General features: G+C 41.1%; 1 protein-coding gene across 1 annotated transcript in view; it reads left to right on the top strand.

Annotated features, from left to right (window-relative positions):
• LOC137890157 (protein crumbs homolog 1-like) overlaps positions 1-16,571 on the top strand; it is a 33,301-nt gene extending 16,730 nt beyond the window's left edge. The window contains exons 7-13 of the mRNA XM_068734283.1: positions 1,257-2,213; positions 3,031-3,572; positions 4,718-4,883; positions 7,506-8,367; positions 9,826-9,942; positions 10,132-10,258; positions 10,955-16,571. Of these exons, the coding sequence (XP_068590384.1) occupies positions 1,257-2,213; positions 3,031-3,572; positions 4,718-4,883; positions 7,506-8,367; positions 9,826-9,942; positions 10,132-10,258; positions 10,955-11,176 (2,993 nt within the window). The 3' untranslated portion in view covers positions 11,177-16,571. The remainder of the gene's footprint in view (positions 1-1,256; positions 2,214-3,030; positions 3,573-4,717; positions 4,884-7,505; positions 8,368-9,825; positions 9,943-10,131; positions 10,259-10,954) is intronic.
• Positions 16,572-20,212: the final 3,641 nt, after the last annotated feature.

Here is a 20,212-nt window from a genome sequence, read left to right on the forward strand (position 1 = left end):
AGACTGACTAGCTGCTATGCAAACGTTAATAAAAAATCAACAAGGGCTCCATGTATCGGTCTGTACATGCTCATGTCTGAAAGCTTAAACCTGCAGCACCTCCTGCAGGTTCATTCTAGCATTTCCTGCCACTAGTGGGCATCCACAGGCCAGCACATGAAGCAGGGAGGGGATGCAGCACTGCATTCCTCTTGTCAAACACTGACAGGAGCCAGCTGGAGGCTTAGCGCTCTGCTCGGGCTGGGCTGCAGACAAGAGAGGAGCAGGGGGTGTGAGGGAGGGATTCAGGGAGGAATGGAGGAGGGAGAGAGAGAGGGAGGTAAAGAAAAGGTGGGCAGGGCTGCCTTGTAATCACTTCTGCCTGTCTGCCTAGTACGCACGTCTGTTTTGTAAGCTAAAGAGAGAGAGAGAGAGAGAGAGAGAGAGAGAGAGAGAGAGAGAGAGAGAGGCTGGTTGTGTCACTTCTGTCATCCAGCAGTGTGAGGAGTGTGTTGGTGGTTGACTCAGTGGATCATGGGGGGAAGCAGGTTGATGCTGCTGCTGCTGCTGCTGTGCTGCTGCTGCTGTGGGCTCTGGGGGCTGACAGGTACGGTATGGTACAGCACTTTAATGCTACATTAACAAAAAAGTTGCGTGCTTATGTTTGAGGGTGGAGTCCTGGCACAGAGAGGACAAACAGCTTAAGGGTTCCTTGGGTGTAGAGTATTTTAAAGGACTATGTTAATGCAAGTTGACTGCTGCTGCCAAGGCTTAATGTTGAATGCAGTTTGATAAGTGACTACTGAAACCAGGCAGGTAGACTGTAATTCTGGCACAGGGTGTGTGTGTGTGTGTGTGTGTGTGTGTGTGTGTGTGTGTGTGTGTGTGTGTGTGTGTGTCTGGCAAGCATGTAGTGTATTATTTCAATGTCTAGCTAAAACAAAAAGTAGGGCAGACACTGATTTAATTGTTTTAGGGAAATCAGTGCAAAGGTCTTCTCTAATTGTGCAATTAATGTTTTTTCCTCCAGTCCTGACACTAATGGAAAAATGTATATATGCCTCAACCATATCTGCCTGTTCAATGTACTGTGTTTTACTTTCCAGGCTCCCTTTGCATTCCCCCTGATTGAATAACCAGATTTATGTTGTTATTTATTAGTAAATATGTCTTCAATTGTGATCCATTCGAAGGGTGTGTAATGGCTGCTTAGGAGAAGTTGCATCAGTGTTGTTAAAGTAAGTAGTAGTACTAAACGTGAGGGTCTCTCCATGCAGGCGTACACTGTGAGGTGGACATCAACGAGTGTGATAGCAATCCCTGCAAGAATGGCGCCACGTGTGAAGATGCTGCCAACTCCTATAGGTGTCACTGCCCTGAGCCAGAGCCTGGCAAGGAGCCTTGGGGTGGGCGAGACTGTGACGTTGGTCTGGTCGGCTGCCAGCAGCACCGCTGTCAACACGAGGCAGGTTGCGTCCCCGTACTGACTGATGATGGAGACCACAGCTACACCTGCCTGTGTCCTCCTGGCTGGACCGGAGAACGTTGCAATACCTCCACCACCTTTTCCTTCAACTCCGAGGGCTATGTCCACATGCAGCTTCCTGTTTCCAAAAACAGGACGAAACGAGAAACCAAGGACCGAGACAATCACGGGCTCCACATGCAGCTCCGATTCAAGAGCACTCTGGACGACATGGTGCTGTACTACCGGGGCACCATGGAGCGCTTTGTCTCCCTGGAACTTGTTGGAGGCTCCCTTTTGGCCAGGGTGAAGTCAGGGAAGGTACTGCAGGTCATTTACCCTGGCCTAGTCAATGACGGTGAATGGTACCAGGCCACTGTGACCATGGATGAGAGGCTGGTTCTGGTTGTAAAAGGACCAGGCTGTGAGGGCGACTGCTTTCTGAAAAATGAGGGCTATAACCATCTGATCTTCCTCCAGCCCAGCTCCTTTCAACAGCTGTATGTTGGAGGGGCACCACAGGATTATTTAGCACAGACGTCCAGCGGAAGGGGGTTCATTGGATGCATGGAAGACCTTCAAGTTGACCACAAGCTACTTCTGCCTCAGGACCTCATCAGAGAGGAGAACCAGGGCTTGGAAATAGGATGCAGTAAAAAAGATTGGTGTCAAGATGACCCATGCATGGAACGTGGGCAGTGTGTGGACATGTGGGTTCGTCCCAGTTGTCAGTGTGATCGGCCCTACTATGGAGAAAGCTGTGAGAAAGGTGAGAGCGTACCTCATAGGTTAGCAGGACTGAGTTTGACTTAAAAACATTTCAATTTTCCACTGGATAGAGTAATTTGTGGTGAGCGATCAGAGCGGCAGTCTCCAGACCTATGTGTAGGAGGAACTGTAGGAATGCTTCTGTAGGTGTGATTCTTTTGCATCCCACTCAAAGTAAGGGACCTGATTTTTGGTGAGGGTATGACACATCAAAATGTAGGAATGAAATATAAACTCCCTCCTAACGAGCACTCAACGAACACTTTGTCGAGGTAAAGCTGCCGATATCAAAGTCTGAGCTCCTTTATCTCCTCCACTGTGTAATAGAGTTAGCTCCTACTGCTGTTTGAGGCTGCTATTATGCCAATGTGTTAAAGAAGTACTCCAGCAAACTGGTATTGCATTGCCGTAAAGTTGGGGAAAAGGATGAAAAATAGAGCATTATAATTCAAAGTGCTTTATATAAAAATCTAATCACTGCAGCACAATCCTAAGACATTTATTCCCTACAGTATGGCTCAAACTCCAAAGGCACTGGATCATGCATTTCTCATGATGCAACTCAATCGTTTACCTTTCTGGTAAATGCACTTCTTCCTAGCTTTATGTTGACAAATGTGTCTGTTAATGCCCAAGCTGAGACACACAAGTGGGTTTTTTTTAATTAAAAATGCTCTTCCATAGCTTCACAAAAAATAATGAGAGGTCTCTGATAATTCATCTGGAACTGAGTACCAAAATAAAGTATTGCTGATATAGGTTTAGCGTGTGCCATTGTGTGGATACTGACAACTTTGTGCTTCTCACCCCAACCTCAGAATATCCATCCTGGACCTTCGGTCATGAGAACACCACCAGCTATGTCGGCTTCAATATCACGGAAACTCATGGAGACAACTTCACTATCTCCTTTTTAATGCGCTCCCTCAAACACAATGGTCTGCTTCTGCAGCTCCATCGAGAAAGAAAGCCCTACCTGACGATCTATCTGAAGGAGGGCACTGTTGCTATTTACAGCCCTCACACCACACTGCTGTCCGAGGCCAAGTTCGTCACTGACAGCAACAATAATTTGGTGACTTTAAAGGTGCAGTACGGCCATGTGGTTTTCCCCAAAGCAGGAAATCATCGCGCATTAGGAAACGTTAGTATAGAGGCAGGAGACGTGGCATATGTTGGAGGGCTCCCTGCAGGCAAGAGTATGAATGCCTGGGGTGGAAATGTCAAGGGCTGCTTGCAGGACATTCGGCTGGACCACAGACATCTGACCATTGAGGATCATCTGGAGGGGGTGGAAGTTTACCAGGCAAGCACAGAGGAGAACGTGCTGCCAGGATGCCATAGTGATGACACATGCAAGGTGAAAGAGACATTTATTGTGCAGTATGATTATTACTTAAACTACAGAATAGACAACAATAAGATGAAATGTACACTCCCCTCAAGATCACGTGAAATGCAGAAAAAGGTTGAACTGATGACAGGTTTAGTATTTGTTACTGATATTCTTTTAGTGGCGTACAATTAAGACGCTTTCAATTTGACTATGTTATAAACCATGACAAGATTTTATTTCATTTTAAAAATTCCATGGTAATCCAAAACTAAATTTGGATTTCAACCAATTGCTAAACTACTGCACAGCTGCACCATCTCTGTTAATGCTACTATAAAACTGATAGAGGGAAAGTCAATGCATGTGAAATCTGCTTTTGTTGCATTAGAAATAACTATGTCTTACCCTGTGACCTTGTAGTAGTGATCAGTTGTATAATAATATGTTTAGACTGATGCTATCAGATTTTGGGATTCATGTACAGGGAAATATACAGTAGGGTTAGGCCTTACCGGTCATGTAAATAAATCAGAATTTGTCAACAGTTAGTGCTGTATGTCTCCAAGCTCAACTGTACTCTGGCTCAGTTGCTCTTTGATATCGCTCACTAAAGCCAGCATGAGAATATACCAGAATATACTGTTAACATGCTATGTTATTACTGTCGAAGTGTAGCTCATGGGAATGTAAAGTCAAGATCACCAAAGTCATTCAAATTAATTTTCTGGCTTTAATTCAAAATACTTTTGAGAAATTTCAGTTTGGACCAAAGTGATGTACTGACCAACCAATACTGCCATCTCTTGAGACACTTTATATAATCAAGTAAAAGAGTCCATGACGCCTAACATATCAGAGATTGACAAAGTTGTCTGGTTTATATTCAGTTTTGATGAAAAGACCCAGGTAAACACTATTACGTGTAGCCAGTGTGTAGCAAGTGTAAAACACCGACCCCATGCTTAAGGTGTTAGCGCCTTGCAGCACTGTCTGTTGGCTGGGCTGTACTGTATTGCCTCAACCCTATTAACATTGATCTGGTTGTGAATTCCTTTAATCTGTAAATTAGTGCTCAATCCTCTCTGCAGCTTTTACCACTGCCGTCGCATCAGGTGAGAGACTCGACAAGTGATCATCTAATCCATCCATCTGTGTTTGTCTGTGCACAGGATCAGCCCTGTTTCAATGGTGGAAAGTGTCAGGTTACCTGGAATGACTTCCTGTGCGACTGTTCCATGAAATACTCTGGCCGGCTGTGCGAGGCACGTTTGTGGTGCGTCGACAACCCTTGCTCTGACGGAGTGCGTTGTGTGGACCTACAGGATGGTTATGAGTGTAAGTAATCCTTTGACAGTGATTATCGCTCTCTTTATCAAGGCAGGTCAGGTCAAGTTTGCTTGTTCAGCTCTTAATTTCTTAATTAGATTCACAGTCTTAAAAGTATCTGAAGGGACGTTTAAGGACAACCTGCCAACCTTAGACCCTCACTGACATCAAAGGGAAAACTCCTCAGTACAAGAGAGGAAAGAAACTCCCTGAACTCAAGAGTCTGACTGCAAGAGGTGTTTGAGAGGACAGATTATCCATACCAAAACAACAAACAGATTTTTCCAAGTAGCAGAAATAATAATATCAATAATAATAATAATACACTTTATTTTTGTAGCACCTTTCATACAAGAAATGCAGCACAAAATGCTCCACAGGAAGATAGACTGAACATTAAAAAAAGACAAAAAACAAACTTCAGTGCGGGTAGTTTGAGACTAGACATTTAACAAACACGGACCCACCTACTATCCAGTTTGACACAAATTCACTACAGGTCTTGATTACAACGAAATCATTTTCAACCACCTCAGAAGATCTTCCCACGGCTGTAACCTCACTGCAGGTCTTATCTGTTTCGGGTACAGAAAGCTGACCCCCGTCTTCAAAATCAACCACTCACTGATAACAATTAGAAGAAAAAATATGAAAATTACTTCCATAACTGGCTGCATGCACATATACATTGGTAGATGCATAAAATCACAAAAAATTTAACATGTTAAAGAATTGCAGCAGTGCAAATAAGAATAAAACACTTGATAAAACTAAAAGGTGCTCTCGGTAGAGTGCCGATCTGCTGTGCCCTGTTTTAGGAAGCAGGTTTAGTGAAAACTCTGAGTTAGTGAATCCTGACATTAGGAAAACTTTGAGATTTTGGTTACAGAAAGACAGGTAACTTTAACTCTGGGTCTGTTACTACGGTAACTGACTCTGTGAACCTAACCTGCTCACTAGAACATTCATTCATTCAGTCCGTTTCAAAGCGCATTAATCTGTGGAGGTTTAGTGTCTGTAGAATGTAAATACTGGTCGGACATTAGTTTGGTAAAATCTAAAGTTACTGCTCTTTTTTTGGTGTTCAAATATTCACCGTCGACTCAAAATAAAACTTCTGCATGTCCTTCTTTTTGAGAGTTCATTTATATATAAATACACAGTTGATGTCAACTGTCAGTGATGTAACAATTCCTATAATATTTGAGATTGTATGTTAATATTTCTAAGTAAGCAGGATTGTGGTGCAGCTGTAGAATGAAGTTTGAAAGTGAGTTATTTAAAAAGGCTGCATATAGTGAACATGTTTTAACAGCGTTTCAGAGACTTCTGGTGTTTAACTTTACTACTTGTGTTGAAGTATCTGAAATAACCCCTGAATATTGTTTAGTAAAGTTTGAAATAGAATGTATAACAATTAAAATCCACTGTATTTGAACCTTTAAATCACCCAAAGCATTATAACTGGGTGAGATTATGAGTTTACAATCATGTCTCATGTTTATTGTTCTATATATTTTTTACACGTGTCAAATCCCACACCACCAGTTTACACGGATAACTGATAAATGATGACATCATTAGGGTTATGTTGTCAGAGTTTCACAGCCTGAGTGACTTACCATGACAAGTGATTTATAAACACTTAATGTGTTTGTTCCTGCTCCACCAGCTGTGGCAGCCAACTGGCAAACACATCCTTGAGGTCTGCGTACCTCAAGGATGTACCTCATAGATAGATACACTTATATGCAATAACAAAATGTAATATTGTTACACAGATAAAAATGGATAATGATATTATTCCTCAACGCCTTCTACTAGCAAGAACTTTAATGAGTTATTCAGACCAGCACAAAAAAATAAAGATATATATTCAAATATCTGATATGTTATTCATTGCCAATAGTACATAAAGAGATCTCAGTCAACAGCATGGGTCTCTCCTTCTCCTCTTGGCAGTCTCCCTCGCTGCCACAACACAACCACTAGCTCTATGCAAATGATGTGTGGTAACGTCACAAACCAGCGAATGATTTCATCTGGTGACTTTCGGAGCTAGTGGTAGCTGGTTTCATTGGAAAAGAGTTGCCAACACCAATTTGACTTTCTACAGTTACTTAAGTTAAGTTATAACTTAAGTTGTCTTAACTTGTTCCTCTGTGGAGCCTTCATTTTCCTGTGAGGTTGTACCTGCTGACAGACAACTGAAAAGCGAAAGTGAGGCTTAAATGGAACCAATCTTAATACTGATGGTGTCATCATCCTACTGCCATTGCATTGTGCAATTAACATTTATTTCACAATGATAAGTAAAAGCAAAACACCTCTCTATTGCCAATTAAGTTAGATTTGATATTTGTCCTACTTCTGGAAAGCATGAGAGCTCTGCTAAACAATTGTCAATTGTACAAAGCAACTAAGATGAGCAACAATACATATCTGAATTGTACTTTAAGGAGTGCTTCAAGGTATGGGGGATCAGTAGGTTTTTTTTCTAGTTAATTCATCAATCATGTAACATCTAAAATAGAATCTTACCATACTAACTTTTGAATTAACATGTCACTTATACACAGTCCTTGGTTTCAGTAACTTTTCAAATCTAGTCATCATCTTCTCTTCACACAGGTTTAACTGAAGCCATTTTTCAGGACAACGCTCTTCAGTATGTTGCAAACAGCTCCCTGCTGAGCCCGGTAACCAACATCACCTTGGATATTCGGACGCGGGACAAGAACGGGATCTTGTTGCGGGCCTTCAGCAGAGCAGAGGTCTTCTGCCTGGGTCTGCTTAACTCCTCGCTGCTGGTCAAACTGGACAGTGGGGCGAGTGCAGAGCTACTGGCCTTCACAAGTGACAGGGCCATCGCAGACGGAGCGTGGCATCAAATCCAGCTGGCCATGGTCGATCCCACGCAGTTAGCTTCCCGCTGGCGCCTCACCATTGATGGGCAGAGAGCTGGTGGCAGCTTCGGCATTGGAGGCAACCTTAACTTCCTCAATGACACCAAAATCTGGCTGGCTGAGAAATACACTGGATGTTTAGGGGAGTTGAGAGTGGGTGGAGTCTACCTGCCGTTCATAAATGTACCAGAAGCCCCTCAGATGAGCCAGTTCTCCAAACTGGGTGGGCATGAGCCAATAATAGGATGCCAAGGTGCACCGATTTGCGATTCCCAGCCCTGCCTTAACCAGGCTGTATGCCAGGATCAGTTTAATGAGTTTAACTGCAGTTGCAGCACAGGATGGGAGGGGGAGCTGTGTGAGATGGAGGTAAATGAGTGTTCTTCAGGTCCCTGTGTCTATGGTACATGTAAAGACCTTCTAGCAGACTACCAGTGTGACTGTGAGCCTGGATACACAGGAAAAGACTGTCAGGACGAGGTGGATAACTGTCAGAAGTTCAGCTGTGTGAATGGAGGAATCTGCATGGACACGATGGAAGTTCACACATGTTCATGTCCTACTGGATACGTCGGCAAACGCTGCCAGTGAGTAAAGACTTCCTCAACATCACATTTGAGGCTTTTTAGCTTTTGCTCATATTTATGAGAATTGCCATACTGTTGTGTAATGACATCATTGTCTGAAAACATCCTGTCTGGAAGACAGCTCTTCTCTCAGGGATCTGTGCATGATGCATTGAGGATGCTAAATGAACCAAAAGCTTTGTGTAGCATTTAGGGAAGTCTATTGGCAGAAATGGAATATAATATTATATTGTCTTTAGTGTAATCACAATTGTTGTGTTAAATGTAAATGTAAAAACTGTAAAATTGGGAGCTGTAAAACCAGAACAATGAGCTAAATGAAGCTAAAACACTGAGCTGAAGGGAACTGCAGAGTTGGTGATATTATATAGTTAAATGCGATAAATATATTATATAATTAAATGAGACTACTAAACCTCATCAATAGGCCTTTACAGCATTGCTGTGTTCACTTGCGCTACTGCAACCGTGGTGTAGTTCTTTCAACTTCTGCCGATTGCATTCACAGTTCACAAATCATAAAGTGGTGTTCATTGGTGAAGATTATCTTGCTGAACTAAATTTATCATCAGCGTTTGTTTGCCACCAAGTTTATTTCATGCTATAATCCAAAATCCACAAAAAGGGAACCAGGTTGATACTAACTTCCTGTTGGCCTACAATAATTATGTCATCCCTGCAGCACTCTATTACACAGTCATGAGACATGAAAAATTGTTAATCTGAAAATATTGATGATGTTGATTGATCTTCACAAGCTAAATAGATTTTTGCTACACAAAACTGGTTTCATGTTCATGCCATTCTTATAAATTACATTAGCTTCAAATAATTATTTATTCTCAAGTAATCAGCGTTACTGCTGAAAACCATAAGTAAATTAGATTCAAAACAGACCTTCACCAAGGCCAAAAAATGGTCAAAAGTTCTATATATGACATTCAGAGCATTAAAGCAGAAAACCACTATTGTCTATGTAAAGATATAGAGGAGTAAGGTCTACTTGAGCAGAGAATGAAGGCGCTCTCCCTCTGTGTGTGTTGATATCAGAGCTTCTCTGTTCTTTGTTTTGGTAGTCGGGCCAGCCGTCCGTACATCTTATTGAATTTGAGTCCCTCCCTTCCTGGCTAACTAGTCACTCACCTTCCCATTCCGCCCCAGGTTAACGATGTTAGTTCCGTCAGCTCTGGTGCCATTATTAGCACTGTTTGTGTTGTTATCCCTGTTGTAATTGGTCCTTGAAAAGGGAATGCTTGATTTGATGAAGCACAAGCCACTATCAATGCAAAATGTCAAACCAAACTCAATGGTGGAATTAGGCCATTATGATTGTGGGATTAATTGTGAAATTCTTAGTTTCTCCTCCACTGCGTTTGGGTTGTAATTAAAGGTCACCTACATGTATAACGACCAAATCATACATTCTGAGTGTAATGAATATGTGTGTGTGTCCAATAGATGGCGTTTTCCTCCAGTGGCATGCGATGCAAACACAGAGTGTCTTAATGGAGGGGTCTGTATAGGAGGTGACTCTGGAGGTAACTGCACCTGCAAGCCGGGATACACTGGTGCCAGGTGAGAGCAGCACACTGCACATTCCTCACCACTCGCACACACCTGCTGCTCAGGGGAAAGTGTGTCTGAACCACATCCAAGTGTAAAGGTCAGGAGAGAGTGTGTGTGTGTGTGTGTGTGTGTGTGTGTGTGTGTGAGCTGCTGCTCTGTCAGTCAGCGTTTTGTTAAAACCCTTCTGATGTTTTTCAGGTGTGAGACAGAAATAGATGAGTGTGAGTCCAGCCCTTGTCTCAACGGGGCCACCTGTCTGGATAGACTCAACCACTTCCAGTGTGTGTGTGTGCTGGGTTTCAGCGGCACATTGTGTGAGAGTAACGTAAGTGACGGCCCGATCTTTACACTGACTCTAAATTTGAGTTGATTCACTATCACAGCATATGTGCTAAATTAGAACCTGAATCTGAGTCATGGGTTTAAGATTCAAGTAACCTTTAGCTGACACAGAAGCAATGATAGGAAACAACACAGATATACACAGAAAGTACGGTTTCAAACACAAGTAACAGCAAAATAGCATTACTATATGTTTATCCCATAATAAATTGTCCCAGTCCAGACCTCTGCAAATCTGTAACAGTTCAGGATTGCTAAATTAACACTAAAGGTTGTAGAATTGTTCCAACACAAAAGGGAACCATGTAAACTTTTAAATTACATCAGATACATGAAAATCACTAAAATAAAGGTGAAAAGTTAGAATATTCTTTTTGATTCGTAGAAATATGTTTTATTATAACAGCTAATACTAACAAAACACAACACAATAAAGAAAACTAATACAAACAACAGTTGTGAATCAATTGTTTTTTGTCCAGATTCTCTACAGATAAGACAACTGTCATGATGGAGGAGATTAAAATAGGAAAAACTATTTTTATCTTTAAAAAATTCAAACTAATTATTTATTAATCACTGATAAAAACATTAGCTACAACTTATGAGTGGCTTATTAGAAATATTACCAAAGACGGAATGGTCATGTATTATAACATTGTGTCCTGTCCTCTTCCAGAAAGAGGAGCATAAGGAGCGAGTCCCCTGGCTGGTGGTGACCATCCCTCTGATCACCCTGTGTGTGTTACTGGCCATACTGGTGGTTTTTTGCCTCATCATGACAGCACGGAAGAAGCGTCAGTCAGAGGGCACCTACAGCCCCAGCTCACAGGAGGTGGCTGGTGCCAGGCTGGAGATGGGCAGTGTCCTTAAAGTGCCTCCAGAGGAGAGGCTGATCTGAGCCCTGCAGCCCTGCCTCACATCCAGTGGATGTATCTATGTAAAGGGGAGAGAGAACATGCGCTCTGATGTCCTTCCTGAACATGTGCACTGACGGCCTTCCTGACCTACAAAGAAGCAATGGAGGATAAGTCAATGACTGATCCTCCACCTGGGAAAACTACTGACCTCGAAGTCTGACAGATGGACAGGTAAAGACCAGAGGCTGAGAGAGACAGTCTCTTAATTACTCAGGCTGTCCTGTTGGGGACAGTGTGGTCAAAGGATGCTCTGACCCTGAAATTCCTCTTGAAACTGTCTTGAGGACAATCTCAAGCTTGATTCACGTGGGACCAAAATTATGCAAGAGCACTAAAGAAAAGCCCAAACCCTGTGGGTGTAAAGGCATTCACACAGGCTGAAACTCTCTGACACCTTCCATATGGTAAACTAAAGGCAAGCAATTCATCATTTACGGTTCAGCAAAGCAAAACCTTCCTCTGCCGATTTCACTGCTGATTCTGTTTTGCATAGCAGGGGAAAGAAGCATGTTTAAAGGGAGAAGAAAACATTTGAGACCAATTCTGTCAAACTACAGAGTTTAATTTGAGTATAAATTGCACAATACTATCATCACCAACATGCTCCTTGTAGGATTATTAAATTACACATACAAGTAGGCGATTTTTTTTTCGAGATAGACACTAATTTAAATCCTGGGTGTATTTTGTTAGAGGTCCCTTGCAATGCTAGTCCTGCATGCTCCATCTCTCCTTCCACAGTTAATTTTTTTCTTTTTTGTGAAAGGGAAACAGCAATTGCAAAAATCAGCTGAAGAAGGAATGCATTTTTGATTCAAATATCTTTGTCTCCTTTTGCTCAATCGGAATCTTTGAATTCGTACAATATTTTCTGAAGCACAAGTGATTTCAGGTGCTTAATATATGTATATAGATTAATTATTGTTCTATGGAAATAGAGCATTCTTAAGTTGAAGGCAATACTCTTCTATCATGTGTCTGCAGTTTTTCCTTAACTCAGTTACTGAGACATTTCTCCTTATTTAAGCTGCTGCAGACTGTGAGGGAAGAGAACGTCACTGCAGCCTCTGCAGGAGTCAAACACTGTTATGTCAATATTTGCTGTATTATATTGTCAATGTGCACTGTACATGCTAACCACTCTGCTGTTTCTTTGACACTGTATAAGTATGCTGTGAGTGTTTTATCCGAGTTGTTGCATATAATGTGCTGCAAAAGTCACTGTATTTTTCGTTTTTTTCAATATTTTTAAGGGGAACCGTATCGGAATCTTATTGGTATGGTCTTAGGTGTTATCAGTATTTATGGACATACATAAAGACAATTTTTACAACTTATTTGATTTCTTTCCAGTAGTTAGATAAGAAGATAAAGAGGCAAAGTATGGAGTGTTGGCAGGATGTGGTTAGCCTAGCTTAGCATAAATAGTTGAAGCAGGAGAAACGGCTAACCTGGCTCTGTCCAAAGTTCTAAATTACACCAACCAGAAACTCTAACTTCACTGATTAACACCGTCCACACGGCGTTTCAGCATCATTTTTGACAGGAAGTAGATTGGTTGCTTAGTTAAAAAAAATACGACAGAGTAATAAAGTAGTCTTTAATAATGAAAGGTTGTGCTTGATACTTAAGATCTTCTCCTAAAATCTTCCTCTATAAACTCAAACAGACACATTTCGTGTAAAGTTTTATCTTTCAGACTTAGTTACAGCGCTGCGGGTCTTGTTCTCTCTCTCACATCACATTTACTTTAAAATTAACACTTACACATACAAGTTTACTCGATTATGGATTAATCAATGAGGTCAACACCCGTCTCTCACTCGAAGCTCTGCTGGTGACTTGTCTCTGTCGTTCTGGAGAGCAATCAATGTTTAGTTCCTTTATAGTTTATGTGTGCGGACTTCACAATAGTTAAGAAACAATAATAAGAAAGGGAAAGTCCTCCATTTTGTGTCCATCCTCCTCAAAGCCGCTAACCGTGACTTCAGGCGACCGCTCCATCGGTCTGGTAACACCGCTGGACACACCGCCAAAATATAAAATGTTTTAATATTTTGTCAACTAAAATGTGCGTCACATCCTATTACGTCGCTGTCAAGCGCCTTTCCCTGCAGGTGGCGAATTATGATTTGCAGACCTCCGCCCTCGGTAAACTATTGTAAGCTATTATGTTGAGCATGTTAAGAGCTCTCTAGGAAGCAGTGCTCCTGTGTATGTGTTTGGTGCTTTTATTGTGGAGGATGAGACAGAAGGAGAAAAAGAGGTTCTGGTGAAGTGTGGGAAAAGTGAATAAAGTTGCTGCCGTCTTGGCGCAGATTACAGAGCCCCATGTTTATTATTTTATTATTATCATAAAGTATTGGTGCAAGATTAACCTTCGGCTACACTATCAATGGATAAATCCCAAAAAAGAAAAGTCACTGAGGAAAATAGAGAGTTTAATTCTGCGTGGACATATTAATTTGCTTTTACTGCCAACGATGCTGGCTTACCTGTATGCTTGAAATGTGGTGAGAAATTAGCAAACAACAACAAATGTAATGTCGAAAGACACTTCCAGAACAAGCACACAGCATTTGCTGAAAAGTATCATGCTGGAGATGAGCGAAATTTATTTGGTGAAAAATAGGGCAAAAAAAAACAACCAACGACTCACATTACCAATGACTCACATTACCAATGACTCACATTACCAACGACTCACATTAATAATGACTCATATTACCAACGACTCACATTACCAACGACTCACATTACCAACGACTCACATTACCAACGACTCACATTAATAATGACTCACATTAGCAACGACTCACATTACCAACGACTCACATTAATAATGACTCACATTAGCAACGACTCACATTACCAACGACTGACATTCACGTTACACACGTGCCTAACGTGAGTCGTTACTCATGTGAGTAACGTGAGTCACATGAGACTGACGACTCAAGTGACTAATGACGCACTTAAGTTACGAGTCAGGTGACATAATGTCAATGTTTACTTTTAGTTTTGCACGAGACACAAACAGCAGTTTCCTGGACGTTAGTCCTGTGTTTGTTTGACCACACTTCCAGATTGCCCTAAGCAGACTATCACGCACTTTATGTAACGTCACATGCTGTTATCGTTCACCAATGCTGCAGATAGGGTTTACATTGGAGTTAGTTGAAAGCTTGGTGCATTGCATACAGACACTAAAGAGGGCCTTTGTGCATCAATTTCCGATGCCGAGGGGCACTGGACAACTGATGGTATTTGATGAGTTTGGAGAGAGAAGTGGTTGAACTCACGTTGGTGACACTGCACAGAAATATTGGAAGGATGGATGAAGTGTTCACCATTACATAGTTCCAGCACTTAACTCCCCCTAAAACAACAAGTTATCCCTTTAAACAAATACGATACAACATAAAGCACTTTACAGGTGTTTGTTGCAATATTTCTACACTTTGGACCGAGCCATGCAAGCAGTTTCCCCCTGCTTCCAGTCTTTATGCTAAGCTAGGCTAAGCACAACGCAAACCCAGCTTCCTACTGAACACACAGACATGAGACTGAAATCCATCTTCTCATTTGGTCCTGGGACAGAGGATGTCGCATGTGTACGGATTATAAAGCCCCCTGATTTTATTTCTTTGAGTTAAGGATTCTTACTGAACTCAGAATGAGTCATTAAGCTCTGATGCCACTGTACTCATATTTGTACTCCAGGAAGTCCCACTGCTCACTTGCCTTTCATTCTGCTAACTTTACTGAACTTCACCAGAATGCTTTTACAGGTAACTAAAGGTGCTGATGTGATATAAATTCAGAATGACCCACTGTACCAGTTTCATGTCAACGTAAATAGAACCGTTTCTGAAATGGAACTGGCATGCAAGTCACAGCTGGATATGAATTGGAAAGACACTGGTCTTAACTATTGAATGTACTATTACATGTAGTACTTTTAAATATGTAGAATGTAAGATGTAATCATGATTTGTGCAGTTTTAGGTATGGTGGTACAATTACAATTTCTAGATTTTCAAGTTTAAGGTCATCTGACCTTGTACAACTGACCCAATATTGATCAAATGTGGCTGAATATATACATTTTCAGGCTAAAAGTATGTCCACATACTGTTGCATAATTCTGGTCTGGGGCTGTTTCATTTCCAATGAAGGGAAATCTTAATGCTACAGCAGTTTGTGTTTGTCGCCTTCCTGTTTCAACATTGCAATGTCCTGTGTAAAAAGCAAGCTCCATAAAGAAATTATTTCCCAATTTAGTGTGGAAGGTCTTGACTGGCCAGCACATCGCCCTGACCTCAACCCCATCCAACACCTTCCTTGTAGCCAGGTCAGCATCTGGTGGAACGCCTGAAACCAGGGTGGAGACCGTTACAGTTTTTCGCAGTAGCTAAAGCACAATTTTTGAAACTAGGGCCCTCTTTGTTACTATACTGTGTTGTAAACACACTGTGTTTTCACAGGTGCATTCTGGGTGCAGGTGATTGTTAGTTGAGTGTCGTAATTCAATGGCAGTTTTTAGTAATCAACACACACAGGCTTTTTGTTTTGAATGACTTGTCTATAGATAACCGTGTAGTTATTTGCAAAAAGTGTGTTTTAGGATTTCAAACGTAATAAAACTGACAGATGTGTTCATGGTTCAGCATACCTGATCAATAGATGAGCTACATGACTTAGTTCTTCCAATAACTGAGTCACAAGTATCCGTTTTTGTGTCTTGGCATCTGCAAAATATGATGTATTAGACATATCAACACTGACCCGAGACCAGTGGCAGTAAAATGAGACCCTTCCCAATTTGAGTATAATTTGAACCTGGCTTGGCAACTCCTGGCTTGCGTCTCGGTTCCTCAGAACTGAGTGGACTTGTGAAGACCTCTACTCTACATCAGCCCCGGCTCACTGCCCGGCTTATTTATGAAATGTGATGTTTGTACCTATTGCAGATAACAATATGGCTGTAGCTGAGGCTTATGTTGTTTATCATGGTTTATAAGTGACAATAGAAAAAAATGGATATACAGAACATTCAAACCTGATTTCCCAACACACTGCTGCTTCTCTCACCGAGCACAAGAAGGTAGGGTTGTTGTTATTCCTACTGTCAGAAAACACTTAATGCAGGGAACATATGAATCCACAGATAAGAATCCTGTGGTCTGTTTTTATGCTACTCTTTCCGACAGATAAAAGCCTTTGAGTAGACTATATTTGAAAGGAGAGGTCACTGACAGAAAGCTCACTGTGAGAAGTATGCTCAAACATTAAAATATTGGTAACAATCATTATGATATTGCAGAGTCATACAGTAGTATACAATGACAGATGTGTATCCATATACTCAGAATGGTAGTAATTTGAACAGTGGAGTTGTTTTAACTAAAGCTGTGCCATGTACAGCTCACTGTAGATCAGTACATAAGTTCTATTCCAGAATGGGATATATTCACTTCAGGTAATAAAGAGCATTTAGTTTGTGTGTGTTACTAGCAGGTCAACCCAGGATTTACTGTAATTCACTCCCTAGATTATCTAATTTAGAAAAAAACCTCTTAATTTGTACTCACAACAATTGTCTATATGAGGAGGATTTCATGGTTTATGGGCATTTTGTGCATAAAGGGGGAAACGGTGCTTTAATTGGGATCAAAGTATGAAATGTGTCTTAAACAAGGACAAATAAAATACAAAGGAAATGTATAACCTGGATGAATGTTTTAATTTTGAAAAAACTCACTGTTTTCCTGTCGGGTTCAGTTTTTCACATTACAACCGTAAAAAGAAAAGAACATACACAATTAAAACAAGCTAAAGCATACAAAAGGGGGCAGATGGTGTAAATAAATAAAGACATCAATAGAATACATATCTCTTGTATCTTGAATCCACCTCCTAAAAAGTTACTCATTACAAATCTTATCTGGTACGTCAGCAACCCATACGTTCATGCATCCCCAAAATAAAGTATTTACTGTTTACTGAGCAAAATGGCTAATTTGTAATTAACAACACTGTCACTGACAGAGCTTGTATTGGTTTTAACATTAGAAAAAATGGGCATATGCATTTTTATAAAGATCATCAATGCAACCTCTCTTGGGACAAGAAAATCTTCATCCAGCTAGGACAGAGGAAATTAATGATTGTGCAACACTGTTTAGGGTTCTGAACATATTTGTTCAAACTGAAATGTTACTTCACTAATAAAAACAATACATGATAATAACTGCTCAAAAGAAACTGCTCCAAAGAAACCCTGATATATAAAAGTAAATAAGTTAAACTATTGAAGCCCCTTGTCAGTCCCCCCCGAACATATTTGTTCAAACTGAAATATGTTACTTCACTAATAAAAACAATACATGATAATAACTGCTCAAAAGAAACTGCTCCAAAGAAACCCTGATATATAAAAGTAAATAAGTTAAACTATTGAAGCCCCTTCTCAGTCCCCCCCCCCCCCAAACACACTCTGTCTCTCTTTGAAGCTATAATGGTGTGCATTCCTTTGTGTCTCTCAGCGGCTCCCACCCAGGCTGGCTGATGGTCAGTCCTCTCTAATGATAGCAAATCAAGCATCCTCCCCCTCCTCCCTGATCCCACAGTGTGGGGGTGGAGGAGCCAGGAATGCTGACATGAAATCCTGCTCATATTGTAAACCATTTGTGCATAAGGGAATAAAAGTTTTGTGCATACTGTAATAGGTTATTACATTATGAGCATTATTACATTGAAAATAAAGCAAACTTGACTGGCATAATAGGTTAAGTGCAGCGTGTAATCATTTTTAAAAAGAGTTCTCTCCTTGTCTTTTTAAAGCAGTTTTACATCACTCATTTTGTATGCGTGTCACTACGAAAGCCAGAAACACTTTCCATATACGCTTGTTACAAGTACACATTGTTTTCAAAATAAACTTTGATTATCACAGGAAACAACTCAGTTAGGTTGAGGGAACAGAAGTACTTGGTTAGGTTTAGAAATGTATCACTTTGTAAGGATTACAGGTTACTAGAACCCAAAAGCACAACTCGGAGACAAAATACAAGAAAAGTTCTTTACTTAGTTCAGGCAGGGTCAAAACCGAGAGGTCTGTCAAACAAACAAATCCAATAGGGGGCAGGCAAAATCCAAGGTCAAATAACAGGCAGACAGGGTCGGAACAGACTGATCAGGAACGATATCTAAGGTACGCTGGAGAGCTTGGCAATATCACACAAGACAATCTGGCAGGGAACAAGTGCAAGTGAGGGGACCTAAATAGTGAGGGCTAATGAGGGAATGGGCTACAGGTGAGATGGGGTGTGGAGGACCAGGTGAGGGGAATGAGAGGTGATTGGGTGTGAATGGTAGGATCTGAAATGACAGGAGAGTTAATTAAACAAGTAGACAGGATGAAAACAAACTAATATGAAGGGGAATTCGTGACACACTTGGGTTAAAATAACTTTGGAAGAGGCATTCATGTAGCATCACAATATTAACTAATTTGATTTAGTCCCATATATATTGAAGTAGCCTAGCAGTTGTATCAGCCTATTTATGTAGTCAACAACTGACTGTCAAATCAAAAATAGAAAGTTGAATTAAATAATATTTTTATATAATATATTTATTATCAGATTTCAAATTGAACTGAATTATAAATGATGCATACTTAATAATAAATATTCATTTTTGTCTTTTTGGAGAAGCCATGTGAAATAACTTCTCTGACTACTCAGTCTCTCATCTCGTCTCTCTCGTCTGTTTATAGCTCACTCAAGCCGCGATGCTTCTCAGAATACACATATTTGATTGGCTGAGTAGCATCAAGTTATATGATTTACAATGCATGCAATTGGTTGGTGTGTTTCCTGGACTGCTGAATAGTGCCGGTTGAAATATAAGCGGTCCATAGAATTTGAATACTACTCAATTATCTTTCTGTTCTAGGTGCAGGTCCAGATACAACAGAGTCTGGGTCCAGACCTGGAACACAGTCCACCTATTAATGACCCATGCTGTAGGGCAATATTCATCTCTCTCACACATAATGCATGCTTACACACACACACACACACACACACACACACACACACACACACACACACACACACACACACACACACACACACACACACACACACACACACAGCGCATGCAAATTGCCTATTGTACCTGGCACTCACACATTTGAAACCTTATATGGTTATATGCTCAACACACATAAAATATCCTGTTGCATGCTCTACTGGACCTCTCATTCACACACTCACACATCTGTCAACTGCTTTCTGTGTAGGTCCTATGTAGTATGTACTTTTCAGTAGAGTGTGTGAGATTCTTTCAGTAGTGTTTGAGAGGTTAAATCTCAGTTGAGAAATAGAAGGCATTTCAGTTGAATCGGAAGGTTGAAATCTTGCTCTGATTGGCCCTCTTCACACTCCACTATCCTGCCACTGCTGCCGGTTTGAAGTGAAATAATGGCACAAGACCGTCTTCCGCCGTGGTTAATCTCGTCTTTTCAATATAACCTTTTACTCAGTCAGTAAGAGAAACAGATCTCAGAAAAGTAGATTTTCTTTCATGAGGTTGTGTGGGAGTAAACAACCCCACTGCCATTGCGTCTTTACGCAGAAAGTGTCACAGCCAGGCCGTGCCTCCTGCATGTCCTGTGTGTGTGTGTGTGTGTGTGTGCGTGTGATATGGTCGTGGCTCCAACCTGGTCTCCTCCCGGCTTCCTGATTACAATTCACCTCACCTGCCCAGTCAACCCAGCTGCCGTCCATCAACTCATCACTCAACAGTATATCAAGCCTTCTTCATCCACTCTTCGCCAGATCATTGATTCAACCTCAGTTGTAGTTTGCTTGTTCTCGACCGCTCTGTTTAGAGATTACTTCAGAGTTTTCCAAGTGTTTTTTCATTGTTTTGACCTTGTCATTTACTGTGGCCAAGCTGGTTATTTACTGGCCTCCTGCCCCCTGCGGCCAAAAGAGGAGGCTTAT

Source organism: Cebidichthys violaceus, unplaced genomic scaffold (assembly GCF_023349555.1).
Source record: "Cebidichthys violaceus isolate CVI_PGR_0920_01 unplaced genomic scaffold, fCebVio1.0.p SCAF_62, whole genome shotgun sequence".
Taxonomy (NCBI): Eukaryota; Metazoa; Chordata; class Actinopteri; order Perciformes; family Stichaeidae; genus Cebidichthys; species Cebidichthys violaceus.